Here is a 23,219-nt window from a genome sequence, read left to right on the forward strand (position 1 = left end):
ACAGTATTTCACAAAAGGATTCATACCCCTGGAGCTGTTTTCACTTTTTTTTTTTTACTTTACAAAACTGAATTTCAAATCAGTTTTATGAGGTAGGCCGCAGAAAGTAGAGCGTAATGGTGAAGTGAAAGAGAAGAGACATGGTTTCTGTAAGATTTTACAAGAACCAAACAAAAGGGCGGTGTGGATTTACCTACCATCTTTGCACAAGTAGAGATTAAACTTTTCCCACCATGCTTTAGAAAACAGGTCAGAGTGTCTGTGATCAGTAATCTTAAGCCTTGACACAGATTCTCAATTAGATGCATGTCTGGACTTTGACTGGGCCATTCTAACACACAGACATGCTTCATTTAAACTATTCTATTGTAGCTGTAAGTGTTGGGTTTTTTTTTACTATTTAATACACTTAAGACTTCATGTTGTGAATTTGCGCTGAACTAAGTGTATTTATCAATGCTAAATGTCTTTTAACGATTACCAGAGATGAAATAAATTCAGGTGGTACCACTCTAATGCAGAATTTCTTTTTCTGATTTTCACCCTTATTGGATCCAAACTTCCAAGTTTCTCTGTTTATTCATTTGCATTCGTTTTTTGACATTAACCTTGTTGTGCACTTGTTTAATTCCTTTTTTAATTTTCAATATCCCAACATGTTAGGGCTTTCAACCTGAACTTGGACAAATTATTGCTACCTATGTTTAGAAATACATCTCGCACATAATCTCACTGCCAAAACTTAGAGATAGCCTAAATTTTATTTTGGTAAGAAAGCAGTAAATGTAGCAGCAATATATCTTTTAGGATTTTCTCAATTTTTCAGTGTAAGATTTTGCTTGAATTTACTTTATTTATTTAGTTTTTTAACACATCAGCACCAGGCGTGTCAACTACTTATACATCTATACCATCTGTGATATTTGCACCAGGCTGGGTGATCTGGCTTAAAAATAAAATCTTCAATTTTAATCAATTATTTTTTTTTCACTCTCCCTTTCTCTTCTTAAAAAGAAATTACAAATGGCAGAAAATATTTTCTAAAACTTTGCGTTTATTTCGATCGCACCTTCTGCCCGTTGACCTGGATCCAATGTTAAACGTCTTGTGTTTAAAACAAGATGGCGGCTGTGGGCGTACTAAAAATGACTGAAACCCAAGTAGTGCATAGGTGTGGGGAAAAAAACAAAAATAATTTTTATAAATAAAAATGTGATTAATTGATTAGATCAATTTATCTCCCAGCCCTAGTTCACAACTTTATCGATGATAGACATCCTTAGTTATTGACTTGAAAACAAAAGTAAAACCAAAACGGCTAAATATTCCCTCCTGATCCAGAAATACACCATGTTGAATTATTCACAGCATCACATCATAATTGCAATCATTTAAATACAGTAAAAGGTCAGACGAGCATGAAATATACATAATTCCGCCCATTCATAAATCAGATCCTTTGAAGGATTGATTGTAGCATTTATTCATGGACACTTTGTGTCGCAGTAAAAAGCACATTAAAATAAACGTATTCTTCAGATTTTAGAGACGATCAGGATGATCATGTCCCTATTCATCTACAATCACATCACAAGTTACATCACATTCCCCACATGCTGACAGGACGAACACACACACACACACACAGCCTCGTGAACTCACTCTGCCATCAGCCAGGTGCCGTGAATGCTGCCATCTTCCTCCTTGTTCACCAGAGCTTCGACGTCTTTGACGGCCTGATTGAGAGTGCCGGGCTGAGGAGACAAGAAAACAAGCCTGGGTGTCACTTTCTAATGTTCCGCCGTGGCAGAGCGAGGCTTTAAGGGTTATCTTTGAGGCTGATGTGCGGCGGGGGGACTGAGGGAAATGTCAACGCGGCTCTGCGTCGAAGACAACAAACAGAACAACAAGGGAGGTGCTGTGTGTGTGTGTGTGGGGGGGGGGGGGGTAGAACCACGGTACACACAGATATGAAGTGTAGGTGTTTGAGAACGACTGTAAAATAAAAATAAAAAAGGGGTGGGGGGGGAGTTGAACATGACCAAAATCTGAGTAACACAGACATCTGAAGATGCTCTGGAAGGCTCCGGTACGCAATTCTGCACTCTACCCTCACAACTGTCAGCCACGGGCTTTTTCTTTTTCTATCCTTTCACTTTGTTTCATTATTTCAACTCCAAGCTGGAGAACTTAAAACGATTAGGAGTTCACACTGAGGACTCCTGACAGTCTTACTGTAATCTTTGGCTGGGGCTGACTGCAGAGTCGGCCTGGCAGCCCGGGATGCTTTCCCAGTGCTAACCCAACACAACAGGCCTGCATCAAACGGCTTCTGAGATGGAAGTTTCAGTGCGCTGGCAAAAAAGAAAAAGAGAACGTGGATGAAACGGACTCAGAAGAGTGCGTGTGCGTTAGAGACGGAATTGTTTAATGACAAGGACAGATCCAGGAGGATTTAGAGCGTCGTATCAGTTTCAGTGAAAGAGCATTCTCAACTCAGGGTCACAAATCCGTCTATGCAGCCTTGAAGATTACCATCTCTGACTGATGGCCCTTGGCTGCACACTAATCATGAAAACGAGAGGACGGAGAGGAGGTCATCTTTACTCAACAGAGAGCATTAACTCTTCCCAAAGTACTTCTATCTAAACGGGCATGTTTGATTAATCTGATACGGCAGGTGTTCTTCACAGACAATTCGGCAGGGTGTATTACAAGCCTGGCGGGCCACCAGGCTTTACTTGCGACTCCACCAGGCTGAGGATTGTTTATTTATTGCAGGTGTTTTATACAGCAGTAACAGCAGCTGCATTTGTTGACAATCTCTGTCAATATTCTGCTGATGTTGAAGAAACACAATTTCAGTGTTTCTATGAAATAAGAAATGAACTTAAAATCACACATGACTAAGAATCACACAAGATGAATCATTCGAAATCAAGGCGGCGACGGGTGTAAACAGTTACATGAGATATATTTATAATTCACTCATGGCGCTTTCCGTCATCATCTATCAGCCAATCAGAGGAGATGTTGGCGTTTTATTCAAGTGTCGGAGCGACATGCCTCTTATGCTTGTGAGTCGCTATGTATGCGACATTTTTGGGAAACTGTAGTCGGCGATTTCACAGAAGAGCTATGGATTCCACACGTTGGAAAGACACAACTTTTTATGAACAGTACGATGTTGTGAGAGCGCTGGTGGAGCCAGCTGCACATTGTCTGAAAAAAATTAAAAAATTAAAAAAATACTATCCTCTTACCACTTCCTGTTGTCTCCTTCCTGGTTTGCGTTAGTGGTACCATCCAGCTATTGATCACATATAATACAAAAAAAAGTGTTTCCACTGCACTTTAGCGAAATACATCTATCTCGATACGGCAGGAAAAAAAATAAACCCTCATCCCAAACTGGTATCCCACAAGGATGTGTGTTAAGTGCCCTGCTGGATACTCTGATCAAGCATGGCTGCAGAATAAACTTTAAATGAAACTACATCACTAGATTTGCAGACCACCATCACCAGGCAACATCTTCCATCTCAACACCAGGGAAAGGTGACCCTCCACATTGCTGTCAAATAATTTGCAGCCGTCAACAAGTCTTCCTCCAGAATTGCCCTGTTTTAAGGGTATTATCCGTCTTTACATCAAATCTGACCAGGTTCTGTGTTGGTCTATAAAATAAAACCCCAACAAAACACACTCAAGTCTGGCCCAAAGACTGCCGACAGTGCATTCATTGTATAAGCCTTTAGCTAAGGATTTGCACTGAGGAACACTCAAGTACATTTAACATATCATTTAAAGTAATATTTAGATTATTTTAGATAAGAATGAACTCTCAGAATTATATTTGAAAAATATTCTACCTATTGGATTTTAATAAGTTAAAAGGTTTTTTTGTGTTATTGTTCATTTTATATTTATCAATGTTCCATTGTTGCTGCAGTTAAACTTACTTTAGATTTAATAATACTTCAAAAAAATGTATATTCCTAGAATAGAGAAGAGAGTACTTCAGAACCTTATGAAAGCTGAATTTGAGCCCCTTTGTTCTGATTGACTGACTCGTGTATATTTAGTTTAGTCCACCTGGCTGATCAGCTCAATCTTATGCTGCATTTCGGATAGTTTAGTCATTAATAAACGTGTATGAGACAACGAAAGGTGGTTTTAAACCATTTACATCCACAAATACGTCCATAAAGCAAAACTAAATCGAAAAAATTTCTTAAAATATGCCTGACGCCACAAAATCATGTCCCACAATAACATGAGTAGTAAATTAAATGTAAATAAATGAAGATATATATTTATATATATACAGTACAGACCAAAAGTTTGGACACACCTTTTAATTCAATGAGTTTCCTTTATTTTCATGACTATTGACATTGTAGCTTCACACTGAAGGCATCAAAACTATGAATAACACATGTGGAAATATGCACTAAACAAAAAAGTGTAAAACAACTGAAAATAGCCCTTATATTCTAGTTTCTTCAAAGTAGCAACCTTTTGCTGTGATTACTGCTTTGCACACACTCTGCATTTTCTTGATGAGCTTCAAGAGGTCGTCACCTGAAATGGTTTTCACTTCATAGGTCAACCTGCCCTGTCAGGTTAATAAGTGGGACTTATTGCCTTATAAATAGTCATGAAAATAAAGAAAACCCATTGAATTAGAAGGTGTGTCCAAACTTTTGGTCTGTACTGTATATGTAAAAAAAGTAAGGTGGAAATGGAGCCATTTACCCTCAACACAAAGAACTTCCTCATTTTGAAGTGCTGCAGGCAGGAATCCGCGGGGAGGTTACCGAGCTGGGAGCGAGCCGCCCCGGGATCCGTCTTCTGCTCCCCGGCGACCTCAGCCCGGCCAGCGGCCTCCGGAGAGTCCTCTGGTCCGCTGGAGGAGGAGCTGAGCGGGCTCTGCTGCTTCTCTGTGGGAACTCCTTCCTCTTCGTTTGCCATTATGAACCTCGAAAACAAACTCTTAGAGGAGAGGAAACGTAACCGCAGAGAGCAGTTAGTTAGTTAGTGATTGAAGGAATGGGTGGTTTAAACAACACGCTGTTCTCTGGTTTTATCGCCACCGACACAGCGGGGCTCCTCCGACAACAAACTTCGGTTTTTATTAGAAAGCGATACGCTCTTACCTCACCTGTCCTCTCGGAGGAAATGTGCTAAACGTTGGAAGCTGAATGAACGGACGAAAGCAGCAGGTGTACAACTTCCTTGTTCCGTATATGTGCAGCAAGTGTTGAGAGGAGAGGTAGGATGCAGCAGCCATGAACTAGAACATTCTCCAAAATCGAATCTGAAAGCAAAAAAAAAAAAAGACAAGAAAGTCTAAGATTTGATTTTCTCAGTGTGTGTGTGTTTTTGTTTTTTTTTTCCATCAGCTTAAATCAGTGGCGTTCACACTTTTCCCAACGAGGACCAAAATCGGCAACCCTTTGGCAGCCACAAAAGATGCCTTTTTAAAACTAAATAAATAAATAAAATACACTCTTTGTGCTTTTTTAAAAATCTTATATTCTCAATAATAAACTAGAGATGGAAGATTTTATTGAAACCCACAAAATAGTTTTGTCCCCCCGCCCCCCCCTGCAAATATTCTAGATAAAAACACACAAAAAGGTCTTTTGCAAATACAAGACAAGATCATGGAGCTTATCAAAGATGGTCTCGAAGAATAACCCACTGCCTGTAGTATTACATGCAACATGTTTGAGTTCAAATGAAATCTTTTCGGGTTTTTTCCTCCAATTATGCAAATAAATGTATCAGATAAAACAAAAGTTAGCAACCACATCATGTCTCATAGGACTTTTATGGACTTCGAATGTGACAATATTTAATTACACTGTCAAACTCACATTTTCCGATATTTGTCTTTGGTTAAACTTATGAAAATGAAGAAATTCATAAACTAATGTGGTTAGATATATCAAATACATACAGTCTTCATATTTCTCAAACAGTAAACCCCATACCTCCTACTTTGGTCAAAACAGATCAAGTTTAAAATCTGCAGTATTTACAACAAAGAAAGTCTGGTGTTCAAAAACTGATGGCAACTGAGTCAATATCCTGGTTTGTTTAGCCACGCCAAGCCTCTGTTAACCGCATCAAATGCCAATATAATGTGACTTAATATGTCTTGTATTCAGAGCATTTCAAACTAATTAGCATGATGAAAAATAAACATGAACCCAAGTCGTATAGCAAAAGAACTGGTATATTGTGAGTCCCCAAGGAAAGGAAATGTCTGCCTTGCCCACTTTGCATGTCACCATGCAAATTCTGACCCGAATGGGACTCGACTTCATGTTTCAGTACCTGCTACGTGATGAGAAGTACATTATTGTATGCATTAAAGCAGTGGCTCCTAACCTCTTTAAATTGAGGACCTCTTCCACATCATCTGTTTTACATAATAATGCCCACATCATGCAGACTGGTCCACACAAAAGAAAACCTTGTCAATTAATCATCCCTTTATCAGTAAACATGACACTGTTTTCACCAGCAACGCCTTGTTCTCTCATACATCTGTGCAGGGATCACATTTCAGGATTTGACAGCTTACAAAACACTTCCTGTTACTGTGACTGCTGGAGTGTTTGATTCACAATACTGTAGATAACGGTGGAGCTGAATCTGAATGAATTTGCCGCAAGAAATAGAAAAGAAAGAGTCGATACAATTGACAGGTGACTGAATAGAACAGAATAGAATAGTAATATTCTTCATTGTCCCATACTGAGCAAATTCAGCAGGTTCATACAAAAGATTTTTAAACATTATTAAAAAATAAACATAATTAACAATAACAACAATAATATACTGTAAGTGATTATAACAAAAATACTGTGCAGCTGTCAGAAATAGAAATGGCGTACTCCAAGGAATGTGTGAGTGACTTTTTTTTAATGTACATAATGTGCATGTGTATTGAACAGTAAAATGACAACATACGTTGTCTTTCTGATGTTACTGTATATCAATGCAGCACATAAATAACAGCAGAAACACCGTATGATACAGTAAAAGGTTGCACTGTACTATTTGATTGGTCCTGTTTGTGTTTTTATTATAAATATGCGTAACAGATACAGACTGACATGAACCTCCATCTATTATACTACGAAACAGTGCAGAAACATTAAAAAAATGCATTGCTTAAGCTTTACACAAGTTCACTACAACTGTTTCTAAACCTAATGGCAGATTTAGTTTGCTCTGATTTTTCTAGCTCAATTTTCCACTGTTTGCCTAAAACTGCAGTAATAAAGACGAGCAGGACAGTGAAACAATCAGTGTGACGCCAACCAGAAGTGAAAGCCAGTGAGAGTTTTTCCTCCCCCAAATCCTTGAACGGCAGCAGTTAGACATGAGTTGGTGCGTGTTTCCTTACACAGCCACTTGTTTCCAATGACAGCTCTATCAGAGTCTTGTTCAGAGTTTAAAGCCATTCCAGTCATACTCTGCTTCTGTCAAAGCAATCTAAGCATTTTTCCCGGTTTCTTAAGGCATTCTTCCTTCACGGTTGCTTAGCTACTCCCACGGGCCGCAGCCTTAAATTGTCATTCTCATAAATGCTGTGGATGGCCTGTAGCTTTTATTTCTTCTTTTTTTTTTTCTAAAGTGATTGATATTTTGGTCGACTGTCAAGTAGTTATTTCTAGGGATTTTAAAGGCGATTTCCTTCAGCTATGGATTCCTGGCGAAGTGCTTACAAAAAACCCCGTAATCTCTTAATCACCTTTATTTGTAGTAGCTTAAAAACAATTCAAAGTGAAATAAGAGCTTGCGAATTTTGCATAACAGCGGATGATCCAAGTTAATGTGATTGGTTTGTAAATAAAAAGCTTTTACAAAATAAAGTAGAAGAACAAACTTGAGGCGAAATCGCCATGAAAAGAAAGAATAATTGTTTTTAAATGACAGCAGGTCCGACTGTAGACACGTTTATCACTGAATGCGATAGAGATATGATTAGTACGGTGGCCCTGAAGCGCAAACCACATCCACAAATTAGTTTAAACAACTACAAATTTAACAACAACATTTAAAACAACACATTAAAACCAAGCACAGTTACTTCTTAATTGGTAGCGGGGCTAAGCTAATGTTGTTGTGTTTTCTCATTTTGAAGTTGTGCTTAGTCAATGTGTTTTTGAGTTTGTAATTGTGTGTTAATGATTTGTCGAAGCGTTTTGCACTCCAGGGCCACCGTAGGCTGGGACTCGGACACAGTCCAATTACGCCACAGTGACATAAACAGAAGAATTTCTTGTTGGGAGGTAGGACGATGATTTCAATCATCGACCATGAATACGCACAGCTTTGTTATCCACACTCATTGTGCAAACTTGTTCTTCAAGAGGCCTGACATTCTGGCCTGATGACAGAAACCAGCGTCAGAGTTATGTCACCAGGAGCTGATGGACGGTTCTACAGTCCGCTGTATCCAAGCAGTTTGTTCAACCTCTACTCAAACAATTTTTTTACAGTGAAGTTTTTTTATTCTGCCAGTTCATCCCGGCAAATGTGAGATTATTACAGTCATATTTAATAAGTAAGAGTATGCTTCCCAGTGAGGCTCATTTGTCAGATAAAAAGTACCTTTTGAAAATTGACGACCTTTAAGCAGGTGTTTTTAAACTTATTTTTCATAAAGGCTACAGGTCTGATGTGATACTTTAAGTTTAAATATCATGCTTTTATTAGCTGTAAGCGGAAAATCATAGTTAACAGAAATAAGTTACTTTCAAACATCCATCTCTGTGTAATTAATCTATATAATGTATTTCAGTTAGTGATAAAGTTCCTGAAATAAGTGGAGTTTTCAATAATACATATAATACATAAAAAATAATTGACACTCACCTAAAATATGAGCTCCACACATTGATATATGATCAAGAAATGAACGGAATGAACGGTGCTGTGGTGGCGTAGGGGATAGCATGACCCACGTTTGGAGGCCTTGAATCCTCGACGTCACGGGTTCGATTCCCGGACCCGCCAACATTTGCCGCATGTCCTTCCCCCCTTTCCTGTCAGCCTAATATAAGGGACACTAGAGTCTTCAAAAAGACCCCCTGGAGGGGAGAGAGAGAGAAAAAAAGAACGGAAAACAGCAGGAATTTGCTAAACTACAGCTTGATCACAAATAAATGTTGCTTTAATTCAGTATGTGGAAAAAAATAAGGTTAAGGGTTTTTAACTGCATGACGTTACAGACGGAGTTGCAAAGTTTCCATTTCCTGTAACATCTGTCTTTCTGAGTTAAATACCTCAGTTTGTTTAATAATAAATTAGCGTTCAACATAGAACAAAAACCTAGTTGGTGATCGAACTAAATATTGCATAGTTTTTATGTGTTTGTTCCTAAAAACAGAGAGAGAGAAAACATTGCGCACTTTGATAAAATCCGTTATACTCTTAACGACTAGAAACAATTTTACTATATTTTCAAAAAAGATTAATCAAAGTAAAACTGAGGCTTGCAGGTGACACTCGGGGGATTAGACATGACCTTTGTGCAGCCATTTCCAATCCAAGTTTCACAGTTAGCTACATGCTTGAATTGTAACAGTTGCTTTGAGTGAATCACTTCATACTAAACTTCATTTATCCCCTTTTGTCCAAATTAAAGTTCAAGATTGCATACATTGGTCATGACATCACTCATGAACTGGCGTGTAGATAAGCTCCACTTGGTGAAAGGGTGGTTGTACAGGATCCCAGCCGCCGGGCTGACCTGACTCCAGACTTAGTCTGGACTGGAAGGGGCGCCTGTGGTGCTTTGCCTCAGGCACCCCTCTCTATCGTGCGAAAGTCAGTGGTCAGCGCTGCCTGCCCTGTGTTACTCCTGAGGGCTAAGTGTCTTCCCAGTTTTACCCTACTCATCACCTTAACTGATATGCACACACACACACACACACACACACACCAGGGCCATAAAATTTACATTTGTATGATGTTGTTGTCGTCACTGGTTGCCCTCCACAACCCCAAACCTCCAACTTCCCCCAGTCTACTTGGATGCTAGAATTTATGCTGTCTTTGTTGTCTCATAAGGTTGAACTTCAGATTCGCCTCTTCAGAGAGCAAAACTACGTTGACACAACTACTTCGAAATATAATACTAATATTACGTCAGTGGGTCTCAAGGAAAAGTACATTTGAACAAGAATGTCCTCCACAGCATTTCAAACGAGTCCAGACTCTTCAGACAATGTCCAAACAAAGAAAGCTTGAGTTTTATACCCGGTCCATGGGACTACAAGTAGGATTACGAGTAGAAACTTTAACTATTTATTTTTATAGGAGGTGAAGTTAAAGTCAAATTATACCATAAACAGGTAATCAGTGCAAAGACAATACGACAGGAGAGATGTGAGCTCCTCTGTTACAGCCAGGAGTTTTGGACCAACTGATAAAGGACTTTTTGTTGATACATTTTTAAAGTGTGTTACGAAAGTCTTAATAAGAAGAAATGAAACCAAAAACATCTCAAGTTATTGTTTTGACACTACTTGGTGATTTGAGTGCATTCTAGTTGAAAGTCAGAAAACAAGTGGGATTTTCTAGCTGCTAACTGGAGCTAGCTAAACAAGCAGGGATCCGTTTCTCTTCCTCTGACGCAATCACACGCCTGAGAAATGGGTTCACAAACAGAGAGTTTACATTACAGTTTGCCACTAGTTTGAAATGGAAATTGATATATAAACAAAAAAATAAATAAATAATCTTTTCATGCAACACGTAGTAGGTTTTATACGTGCAGAAGCCATGTTCAAATTTAACTTGGGGTTAGCCCTGAGATTTTTCACTTTCCCTGCTTCAGGCTTCAGGATGCATCGATTTTTTATAAACATTTAATTTAAAAAAATTAATTACACCGGAGGCATTAATAATTCACTAAAACAGGATGGTGCTTTACCATGCAGGACCCTGAAAGTTGAAGTCAGGATAAATTTGGGCTCCTGAACCGCAGTGAATCACGTCGCTTGATGTAGGAAATGCATTAATGGGATGTCTGCCTAAGTACGTTTCTGTAAGCCATTCAACTTATAAAACACTTTGCCCTATGATGCCCTATGATGCATCACATCATACAGAGGAGTGGAGATAAGAGAAATCTGCATCCTTGTATCTAGGCCAAGTAATCAGCCTTGCATTTCTATATTTTATTTTTTTGAGGTGTTCAGTGTTGCCAAGCCATAAGCATTTCAGTTGGCACCACCGCACTACAACATCTCCTTCAGTTTCTGACTCAACCCCTCCACGCAGCTTTTCAGGGTTCTCCAAAGACGCACGTCTCCACCGACAGTGGATCTGAACATGAATTAATCATCGAATCAACAAGACATAGCTTAATTCTGGAGGATGCTGTAGGTGAAACAGAACCGTATGTAGAGCACGATAATCGCAGGGTGAGTCGTGCAGCGCGTGTTTCGCTCAGGAGATAAGTGCAGTTAATGTTCACCTGCAACTTACCATCATGTTGCAGCCTCTGAGTCCGGGCTCCTATGGTTTCCTGTCTAATTGCTGTCAAATGAGCTCGTTGAGAACTAAGACAGCCGTTACAGGCGTTTGCATGCACAAGCAGGCGGATGCAAAACAGATCTCTAGAAAGATCTAAGCTAATCATGAGACTGAATCAGTGGTAACTAATGCTCACTAATTAGTTAGCTTAATAAGAGTGATGTTTGGTGTTCCTCTTCCTATAGGGCATATATGGACATATATGCCACGACTGTTTGTGCTTGTTGCAATGGGTCGTATCTAAAAACTGCCTGATCTCTCTTGTACAGAACAGATTGTTCAGAACAGAAAGAACAACAGAAAGAAAAGAGATGGTTTTAGATCAAAACACAGGGTTTTGACGTGCATGTCAACCAAGCTGTATCGTTGTAACCAATGGGAAAATTCAACTGCAGTAGCCACCGTTCAACCCAAAGAGGGCAGCAATGAGACGGTTTAGGGCAGGGGTGTCCAAACTTTTTGCAAAGAGGGCCAGATTTGATAAAGTCAAGATGCCTGGGGGCCAATAGTTTGTTCGGACATTTTTTATCTACAAAAGTTTCACACACCGTTATAAAACAATTTTCATTGTCACAATTATCTTTATTTTTCAAATGACAAAATAACCAAATATAAGCCACTCAGGCAAATGAGAACAACTCTAAAAACACAAATTCTGCCTTTCATTCATATCTGGAGAGTCAAATAACATTGAACAAACTGTATGAAATACCTTAAATTTACATGAGTTTAAAAATATCTTTGCCTCAAGAACATTTTAAACAGGAGTTATAAGTAATGCAAAGTTGTCTGTTATTATTAAATCTTAAAACAAGTGAATTTTGCTCTTGTCATTTACAATATCTACAGGTTCATAACCAAATCTTACTCAAGAGTTTAATAAAAATAAGTGCCATAAATCCAGGTGCATAAATGTTTTTTGGCTCTTCACTGCTGATAGTGACAGATGTTGCCGTTCAAAACACTCAGTTTCATGTCCTCAGCTCTCAGTGCCACACTGTTACTGCCAGGCAAACATTTTTCTCAAATTCTTGCTTCTTCTCAGGGCAAAATGTTCTCCACCATTTTCCTAACACAGTCTTTGATAAATGTACCTTCAGTAGAAGGTTTGCCATGTTTAGCTATTAACATTAACTTCATAGCTTCTTTGGTATTTTCTTTTGACTCACAGGCCCAAAGAAATCGCTGTTGTGATGCCAGTCCAGCTTGGAGCTGCTTCAGTTTTTCAGCACGGTCACTTCCTGTTAGCTTGTTGTATGTGTTAGCATGTTTAGTCTGGTAGTGTCTCTTTACGTTGAAATCCTTAGACAAGGCAACCGTCTCATTACAAATTAGACAAGCACAATTGGCTTGATTTTCATTGAAGTATTATAATTCCCATCTCTCTTGAAAGCGGCGGCCCTCACTGTAAACTGGTTTTCTTTGCAGTGGCCATGGCAGAAATGAGTGGAGAGCGGTTCGCTGCACGGAGGCAGAGACTGATAGTATTAAAGTGGTGCTGCCACCATTTGGTGAAAGGAGGAATTACAGTTTCAAGTTTTATGATTTATTTATTCTGTTTCACGGTGCAGGCGGGCCATAAATAATACATTATAAAACCGAAGCTGCGGGCCGTATGAAATCTGACCGCGGGCCGTGATTGGCCCCCGGGCCGGACTTTGGACATGCCTGGTTTAGGGGCAAATATTGCAAAATTTACACAAAATGTCACAATTTGAACTTTAAATATAAAGCTAGCCCCCACAAGCCCCAATTTATCTGCAAATATATATATATTCAGGTGTAATTATTCTTTAAGGCTCAATCAGGATGATCTTAAACAAAAGTCGGTTCCCTGAAACAGATGCCAGATCCTGTTGCTCACATAAGTGGAAAACAGGTCCTTATCGCTCCATGTTCCTTTCCTCCCACAGTTCTGACGCTAACATTCCTCGTCCTCTTAGCCTGAAACTGTTTCCACAAAATACACCTTACATTAATTAGTACCCTTTTGTTTTTCAGTCATGTTGTTTTTGTTATATAGGCACATGTTGTTGCTATTATCTTTTTTCTCTCTTTCTGTAGGTGTAGAAGCAGACATTTGCCTGATGTTCTTTATATTTTCTTTAACTTTCTTTTCCTTTTAACTCGTTCCTCAAAATGGAGGGGAATTGTACTATAACTATTAACATCTACCTATGAGATTGAGTAAATTGTGGGTTTTCGTCTGTGCCTTTTCACATACTCCATTAAATTTGACCAGTAGACTAAGTATTGACAGAAGTAAAACAAAAATAAAGACTTTCTTCACATTAATTGACCTGTGTTTGCTCTTCTTTGTTGCGTGATTATAAGACAGTGTTCTTTAAGTCATTACCAACTTAGAGGTAGTAATAAAGGCAGACAAACATGTCTTAAAGGCATCCCTTTTTCATTTTCTTGTTGGATACATGTATTAACTTGCATGAAATATCACAGAGAATTAGCAGCTGCAGCGTAAACCTCTGTGATCCCGGCCCTGGTCTCTGTATGAGTTGAGGCAGAGCAACAGTGTCAGCTTCTTTTTCCCCTCCGAGGATGGCTGAGACCTTACTGAAGCCGATGGGCCATGAGGGGTTCATTAACTCAGCAGAAGCTCGACAAGCTGAAAAATGCCCAAACCTTCAGTGTTTTTGGTCCAGTAAAAGCTCTGCAGAAAACTACAGTGTCATCCAGGGAAAAACAGTATTTTGAAAAGTTGGTCAAAGGATAAGGCGAATGTGTTTTGCTATAGTTCAAAACTAGGCCTAATATTTGTCTGTGCTGATCCACTGCACTACTTCTAGCTGATCTAGATGGTTAAAGTGCAAAACGATAGTTAAATGTGTCTGGCTCCAGCCGACTCCCATTCATAAATCCTGGATTTGGAAGACAATAAATAATTTTTTCTCGCTTTGATTTACTAACTCTGGTAATGCAAATGATTTCCTAATTCAACAGAGACTGTTGACATCAATCATGAGGTAGAATAGAGTAAAAACGTCACCGTTCCACAGTATTTAAACAAAGATTATTTCCAATTTGAACCGATTTGATTTAAAAATAGAAAAGCAACAACTTTTCCTGCTTCTGCTAAACACATACAAAAATGGCAGAGACTTGGACAAAAATGCAGAATATTCATTAGATAAATTTTGTAGTTTTCAAGTTCTTGTTTCTCAAAATATACCTTTTGCCATTATGAAATCAGAACTTTAACAAACTTAAAGCTGCAGAATGTAACTTTTACAAAAACATGATTGTTTACATGTTTGTTACAACTATCAGCATGTTGTCACAGTATGATATGAAACAGATAATGAGTGAAAAGATCAAGCTCCTCCACCTCGTCCCTGAACTACTATTGCCTTCTAAAAAAAAATGCACCGCTCCGGGTCAAGACACCCAATCAAGTCCAGGAGGAGGGTCTTAGCGCTGTCAATCAACTTGTGTTCATACTGCTAAATGTGCTAATGGTGGAGAAACAACTTACCGTTCCCAGAAAACTGTTCATCCGCTGTCATAAGTGGCCATGCTAACTAGCCTTAGCATTCAGGACAGGTTCTTCTGATGGGAAGAAGCTGTGGTGTAGAAGAGAGCAAGGGGAGGATGTGAGTCTACGTGAGAGTGATTGACAGCACTAAGATCCTCCTTTTGGCCCCTATTGGTTGTTTCTGATGAAGTGGTGTAGAGGAGCTTGATTTTTTTCACAGATAATACTGTCACAACATAATAATTTTGACAAAAAAATGTAAAAAAAAAAAAAATATATTGTTTTTATAAAAGTTACATACTTTGATCAAAAGTATGTAACTGTAGCTTTCAGAAGCAGGTTAATCTGCTCAGGAAGTCAGCCTGCAGTTGATGCCACTCAGCTTTTCTTCTCTTTGTTTTTCACAAGTGGCAGTATTTCCAGATTGCTGACTTTTCTTTCTACCAATCAAGGGGAAAATGTAGCCACCTTCTTTCAGCCAGCTGACCAGGAGTGTGCAGCAACAGCTGGGAAAGAGGCTGCACTTCATTACAGATGAGGTGGATTATTTTTTATCAGTTTTGAAACTGCAACCTCCTGTTAATATTAATAACTAGTCCATGTCTACTTGGTTGGGCTCTAAATGTCCAGATTTAATCTATAATGCTGCAGCGTAGGAACAGAAAAGGTACAAAATCATGGGGTCAGGTTGGTTAACTGTATCAATTAGCAGTGACAGCATGAAAAGCCACACAGTGACATCACATTTCAAATGTTTCACACCAGTTCCTGTTAGTGAGACGGATTACCTGAAGCAACATAAACTGGATTTGCCTCATTAGCTGTCCATGTTGACTTGATATGCAGTAAAACAAAGCCAGTCACTGCTAAAACTGCTCAAAATTGTCACATGAGAGGGACAATAAAATGTCAGAGTGGATTTCTTTAGAGAGTCAAATGCAGAGAAATATTTATGATTGATTAAAATGCGTGGATAGGTTCTAATGTTGACCCCAGATAAACTGGGAGGCAACAAACCGGCAAGAAAAGATAAACAGCGGAGTATTTATTCATGACCCTGCCTGCCAGAGAGGGAGACAATCCGGCCACTAAGTGGCAGTGTTGGTCCAGTGATGATCAGGCGGCAGCAGAACAAGCGGAGCAGCACCGCGGGGAGCAGATTCATGTCCTACATGGGTGATTACAACATGTTTGACATGCATTAAAACAGTCTGGAAGAAGATGCATTACACCTGATAAAAGAATCATCAGAATTATATTCCACTTGTGTTTATTTGTTGCTTTGTTTGCCAGCCCGATCCTGTCTCATCTCCTCTCGCGCCACCTCTTGACCGTGAAGCAGACGCGGCCTTCCGGCGCGTGCCATTACCGACTCAAGCGGCTCCTTCGGACGTCGCGCGGCGTCACCCTGGACTGGCCCCGGAGAGCAACGTCGCGTAACTCCTCTGAAATGTTCACGTTCCCGAGCCCATCTGAGGAGGATGTTTCCGCCTCGAGCGCCCCCACGAGTGTGACTTGTGTTGAATAGTAGGCAGAAAAATGATTGCCTCGATATGTGAGACCAATGTCAGGAGGATGAAAGCTCGACTGGAGTTGACGAATCAACAGTGGCAAGTAACACATTTACTCTTAACCACTGCCTTTGAGCAAGGTAGGATATTTTCAGCTTTCTTTTACATAACCTTAGACGTTTTTTTTTTTTTTTGGAGAAACTTTCTCCTTACTTTACCTATTTTAAAAAAAAGAAGAAAATGGGCACAACAGAAACGAGAAGCTCTTACTTTACCAAATATTGCATCATGGGAGATTGATTTTACTTGAGAAAGTAGAAATGGGGTCTTCCTGGAAAAATGACCTCTGTCATGGTGTCTGGAAGGATGAAAGTTGTGGCCCAGCAGAGATTTTCCCTGTGGTGACAAAAAGCTTCACATGGCTTCCCCTTGGTGCTTCGGGTGTCGCCAGCACGAATCCCCAGTCTCTCTACCCACGGGTGAGAAACGTACCTGGAGGAACCTGGACTAAGGTTTGTCTTCCAGCATGAGCCAGTCCTGCCATAATTAACACAGCTTCCCTTCTCTAAGGTTAGCACGGGGCGAAAACAGCCATTCATGAATTCTCGCAAACAATGCTCCACCTCTCTTTAGTAAGAGTTCACAGATTTGTCATGCAATGCCCGCAGGAATACAGTGCATTTTCTGCTCAGTCGCAAAATCACTTTCTGCTCCACTGCCGTCCTCTCGCCCGTTTGTTGGGGCCATTCCCCCACTCTCATGTGATTTATTGAGTCTGATTTCAAGGCACGCAGTAATTCACTGCTTCCCTGCCTTCATTAACGGCGTATGATCTCGGCAGAGGCCTGTCTAATACTTGCTCACTTCCTTGGTTACTTCTTTTCAAATTATCCAGGGCTCGCGTTTTATCCGTCTCCGGGTTTAGAGCATACGCTGCTTCACGCTCTGTTAGTTGACAAACTTTTTCTTGTGCGCAATTGCAGAACATTAAACCAGCGGCGGCGCATGTGAGGATGCCGTCTCCGGTACGCTTCCGTCACATCATCGCCCACTGTGTCACTTCTAACGGAGAGGGAAGGCAGAAAACACTTCCTTTTCAAATGATGTGTTTGGGAATAAAAAAAAAAAAAAAAGAAAAAGGCGATATGAGAGAGAAACCCGAGAAAACGAGGAGGAATTACAACAAGGTAGCCACGCAAGGCTCCGGGACCGGGGAGATGATGAAACAGAAGCCCACTTTAGAACAGAGAGACCCAAAAGTCTCACAAGCACCCCCACCCTACCACCACCACCACCACCACCACCAGGTTTTCAAAGGCAATTCAGGGAGGCAAAGCCGCCTCCTTCCCAGTCATTTCATGCCCTCACGCAACTTCTCATCTCACCAGGGAGGTGAAGTTTGAAACCAGATAAATAGCTTACCCCATTTACCGGCAAGTTGAACACCTTGATTTCACTCGGAATATTTGTTCAGTGTGGCTGGGTGCCGTTTCATCTGGAATTTTTGCATGTGCTTGTTTGCAAAAATGGGGGTGTGCGATGGCTACTAAAAATAGCTCCATTGACCCACTTTTTCAACAGGGACTCTCTGGCATTGTTGAAAAGGATATATCGCATCCCGGAAACAATATGACAAACTTTAAAAGGAATCATCTTCTCTTATAATCTGTAGCCGGTGAAGACATCACCTGCAACAGTTTCTGTCTATGCCACTTTCTGTTCCCTCTGCTGTTTCATTGATGGCTGTGAATCGCTGGGGTTTCTCTACAGTGTCTTAGGTAATTTTAAACTTTAGAGGAAAGTTCTGAGAACTACAAGAAAATTCAAATAGTACGTAGAAGTAAACCTGCAGTCATTACAGGTAAATATCTTTAGGATTTTGCCCAAAGACAGTAGCAGCTCTTGCTAGCAGTCCCTCCTTTTGTCGCCTCTTCCAGTCAATTGAAAAGCAGGAAATTATCTGAGACTCTTGGTGGAATAAATAGCACATAAGCTAGTTTCCCTATTCAACAGCAAGCAGAGTGTGCCTACTCCACACATGCACAAAAATAAGTGCCAGGACCCATGTGTGCTTGTGTGCACAAACAATGAAAAAATATTTTTTGGGTGTAACGAACACACCTTTTTTCCCATCTGGTACTTTTGTGCTCCCCTTTCTAATGCTGCCCTGGAAAACTGCCTATGTAGCTCATAAAAAAAGCCTCCGCCTTGGGTTCACTTTTGTTGCAAAATTTGTTGAAAAATATTTTTGATGCGCATATTTCTGTCCAGTAAGTGAATTTTTCAACCTAATTAAGATGGTGTCAGAAATGTATTTAATTTACTGTCATGGTAGCTGAAAACATACAATGGCTTGCCAAAAGATTTGTATAAACCCAGGAACATTTTCACATTGTCAACTAAACACATATCAAACAAGTGCTGCTATTCTCTTAGGATTTCGGACATTAACAAAACGTTTTCTTCTTCACAATTGCAGCAGACTCCATTTTTTTCCCCAAACCAATTTCTTTAATAATTGGGCATGAAAATCCTGGCAGATTAGCAATTGTGAATAAAACCTGCAGGCTGTTACATGGACTTCACAAAGTCCACCATCACATGACCAATAGAACTGGATGTGTAAAATTGGAGAGTTATTTATTACAGTCGATAAATTATACAACTATCCAACTTAAATAACATATCCCTTACAAGCTATGTTCTAATGAAGACAAAGTTGTGAATAATTTCCATTTCTGCTGAGAGTTTGTGCTATATTTTTTCTAGGGCCAGGGGTTTAATTTTGATCAATTACATCGATTTTAACACGCTAAAAATAAATTAACATTCAAAGGTTTTGGCCAGAACCTTTGCATTAGTGCGTTTCTGGTACATCCGTATATCTGATGCGCAAGAGATGTCCGCAAACAACAGCGATATCGACGACAAAGCCGCTTCACTTGGTCCACTAGGAGTTAATTTTGTGTCAAAAAAATGATACGATGGAAAGCTGGTAAAGTCTATTGCTGTGTGCAATTCGTGCTAAAAAAAAAAGTTAGCCAACCATCGAAGCTATTCAAGCCTAGAATAGCATTTAGTGCTAAACATATTGCAGCACAGACGACCCCAACGCTAATGTCAGCATCCAGTTCACATTTGTGAAGTACGTGTTTAAAGAAGTTCCATCAATGATCAGGAAGTAGTGAAACAATTGAAAGGTGAAAAGGTAGAATAGCACTTTGTACCAATCTGATGGTTGAGTAACGTAAAAACATTAACTGTCACAACCAAAAAATGTATTTGCAAGTCAGTATGAGGACACTGATGTCCTCATGACAGTTAAGGGTTTAAAAACAATTAAATATCTTTGTTGTTGAACTCATATGTAATTATTCTTTAAATTTGTAGCAAAAAGGGTCTTTGATTTTAAAATATTGCTGATTTTGTAGATATGTACAATTACAGACATAAAATTAAACATTTTGAACGAGTCCCACCACTCATTTTTTCCCTTCTTGTTTTTGTTATCTACTACTAATAAACAATCAACATCGTTGTTACATACAAACCAGTTTAGTCCAGATTAATTTGATTCAGTGATTCAATCCAGTCCAATTCTGTTTATCATACAGTGCAGATTAGGAAAAAGGTTTCTTTCAAGGAAAATCATCAGACCCCATCGAGCAGTTGGCAAATTAGCTAAATTATTTAATTGGCCAAAAGAGAGCAAAGCTGGCGCTATGGACCAAGAATTAAAAATATTTCAGACACAAAAAACGCTCAGGGGCCACTAATACAAGAGAAAAGCAAGCCCAGAGTGGAATTTTGACTTTTTCTTTTTCCACTTGATTTACAGAGAAGTCTCTTAAGTCTTTTATAAAGGAGTCATAAATCAAACGCAACATCACAAAGATTTGAAAACCTTCCGAAAGAAATCAAGGTAGAAGAACGACAAAGACACTTTAAACGTGTTCTCTTTTACAATAGGAGATTGATGTTCTCTGAAAGCAGGCAACACACACACTCTGGTGTCAGAGATCTGCCAAAACCACACTGCAACATCCTCATGAATGGCTCTGGAATAAAAACCATGTTCTCAACTAAATATTCTCTCCAAAGTGAGCTGCGAGTCATGTAATGGGAGCGATGATGAGTGTAAAATCCTGGACTACTCCCCTGACACCTTCTTGTTGATCTGAATCCAGACAGTGCGCTCTGAAGTGCTGCACTTTCAAGGGAGGGAAAAGGCAAAAAAAGGAGAAAAAAAAGACGCCTGCTCCTATGGCAACAGAAAATCAGTTAAATGAAGACAAACAGGAGGCCTCTGAACCTCCACCTACGCATGCGGTAAAAAACACAACCTCCTTTTACAAATCCATCAATGTGGTAACTTTGTAGACTCTCTGAATGCTAATGGCTCGTAGCATGCTCCACTTAAATAGGTCACGACTGGGAATAATTGTATTAACTGCTGTAAATAGAAATAAACAGGAGAAAGTGGAGAACAGTAATGGCTTGTCGGGATCTATTCAGAGGCTTTCTCAGAAAATCGGGGAGAAGTCTTGAGGGAGGCACTCAGTGTCAGAACTTGGCTTTTTTCTAAAAACTGCCATCTGCCTAAGAACGCCAATTATCAACAAGGAGACAAGGAGAGCAGGAAGTTTAAGACGCAAACATTAGACCTTAAAATATTCTTTGGAAAAACAAATTCCAGGGAGGTTATCATACATGGATTTTCTTACTTTAGAGCTCTTATTAAACTATTGTTTCTGGAGCGTACATTCAGTTGTGATTAAGAGTCATTCAAGGTAAGGAATACATTGGAATTAGTTCTTCAGGGTGAGCTGTCAGATCTACTCACTGTTTTTTTTTTTTCCAATCCTCTGTTCACTTCAGGACTGTCAGGACTGAGACATGAAGCCAAGAACGAACTGTTCTCTAAACAGCCCACAAGTATGTGCAGCAGAGGCTGTTTGCAGGGAAAACATCAGGAAGTTGCTAAATTCTTCAATCAGCCGAAAGGGAGCACAGCGGGTCAGATGTGCATGCATGAACTCTTTGCACATATCATCACGTCCATGGACATTATCTGGGCTTCAAACTAATGTCTTTTGTCAGTTGTGTCTTGGTTTCTAACTCACACTTCACCCCAGACAGAGATCTACATTTACTCGACAGTACTTTTTTTTTTATAGCTGTTGGTCAAGCTACTTGACTCTCACAGGCTGACAAGAGCAAGATATTCTTTAAATCTTTAAACAGATGGCTCCCAAGAAGTCTGGGGGTAAAAATAAAAACACGTGCATAAGGCCTGAGAGCTCAAGATGTCATCTATTCTTCATCTCCTCTTCTTTGGGGACCTGGCTGGAAGGGTAATGGTTGTGTGAGTACATGTAGCATTTTGCCTACAATATAGATGTGAATCATTACTTATGATATATAAAAATGTAATATCTTCTACAAAAAAAAGTACAAAATCTAAACTCCCACAAGAGTAACCTTGGTTCTCTGAGTTGCAGGAGAGAGATGTGTCACATTGGGATGCAATGTGAGCGTTCCTCCAAAGGATTTATTAAAAACATGAATCCTGATTGGCTGGTGGTTGTACTGCCTATGTCACCTATCCTTTAAGTAGTCTGCAATATGACAGAGCATCAATCAAGGAAAGTGACTGTTCTCCCTTCATTAAGAAAGCATGGCTGTCCAGGGACAGTGGTGGTAGGAGTTCGTCCCATAATTGGTGGGTTACCGGTTCGATTCCTGCTCCACCTGTCTTTGTCATTGTGGTGGTCAGAAGGCATTGTGGCTCCATTAAAGTAGCTTGTCACCTCCAGAGTGTGAATGTTGATGGTGGCAAAAACTATTAGTAGTATGAAGTACTTTGGGGTCCTTTGGATTTGGCAAAGTGATTCATAAGTACAAGCCAAGAACAAGAGTTATTCATTTTCATGTCTCACGATGGGATATGGAGGTTGCTGCCAGCAACTCATACAGAGAGACACAATTCCAAGGATTCAGACCAGCACTGCATGGGCTGGGACATGGAACTAAGATAAACATGCAAAGCAAGTTGAGAAAACCAACTAGTAGCCAGAGAAATTCCTCGATACCTTCACAAGGGGACCAGGAGTCAAGAAAGAAGGGACACCACTGCTAACTGGAGCCTTTTGCTAAGGCAAATTATCCTCTGATCCTAGGCTGACCCCAAAGAGAGAAGACTGTCTCTTGTCTGTCTCTCTGCCATGAGAGGGAGGCTAAGGCCCCTCTAGAAAACAAAATTAAAGTTACGTTAAAATTATGGACATAATTAGTTGTAAATGGGCTGAAGAACTGAAAAGAAAACCCTCCGTCACGCGCTTCTCATCCAAACAAGAAGCGCTGGTGAGGCCGGTCGCAAGTCCGCGTCTTTGGCTGGCTTCCAGCTGTCGATCTGACGGCATCCCTCTTTCCTTTTTTTTTCAATATATTCATTTTGAGAGGGCAATAAAACACAATTCAAGTGCCTCACCTTTTTGCTGACAGAAAAGCCAAAAGGTTTTTCCTAATACCAAACCTGGCACTGTTGTGCAATGTCAAAACGGCGTATACAAAGGGTATTAGGGCATTAGCAGGATCATACTGCTCCCCATGAGCAACAGTCGCCACCAACAGGGGTTGTAAAGTCTGCAAAC

General features: G+C 39.9%; 1 protein-coding gene across 1 annotated transcript in view; it reads right to left on the reverse strand.

The window, feature by feature from the left end:
• The window catches only part of LOC102221387 (tumor protein p63-regulated gene 1-like protein), a 33,405-nt gene extending 28,020 nt beyond the window's left edge, over positions 1 to 5,385 (reverse strand). The window contains exons 1-3 of the mRNA XM_005804460.2: positions 5,160 to 5,385; positions 4,759 to 4,995; positions 1,663 to 1,754 (exon numbers count right to left, since the gene is read on the reverse strand). Of these exons, the coding sequence (XP_005804517.1) occupies positions 1,663 to 1,754; positions 4,759 to 4,974 (308 nt within the window). The 5' untranslated portion in view covers positions 4,975 to 4,995; positions 5,160 to 5,385. The remainder of the gene's footprint in view (positions 1 to 1,662; positions 1,755 to 4,758; positions 4,996 to 5,159) is intronic.
• Positions 5,386 to 23,219: the final 17,834 nt, after the last annotated feature.

The sequence above is a fragment of the Xiphophorus maculatus genome, chromosome 9 (genome assembly GCF_002775205.1).
Source record: "Xiphophorus maculatus strain JP 163 A chromosome 9, X_maculatus-5.0-male, whole genome shotgun sequence".
Classification (NCBI taxonomy): domain Eukaryota; kingdom Metazoa; phylum Chordata; class Actinopteri; order Cyprinodontiformes; family Poeciliidae; genus Xiphophorus; species Xiphophorus maculatus.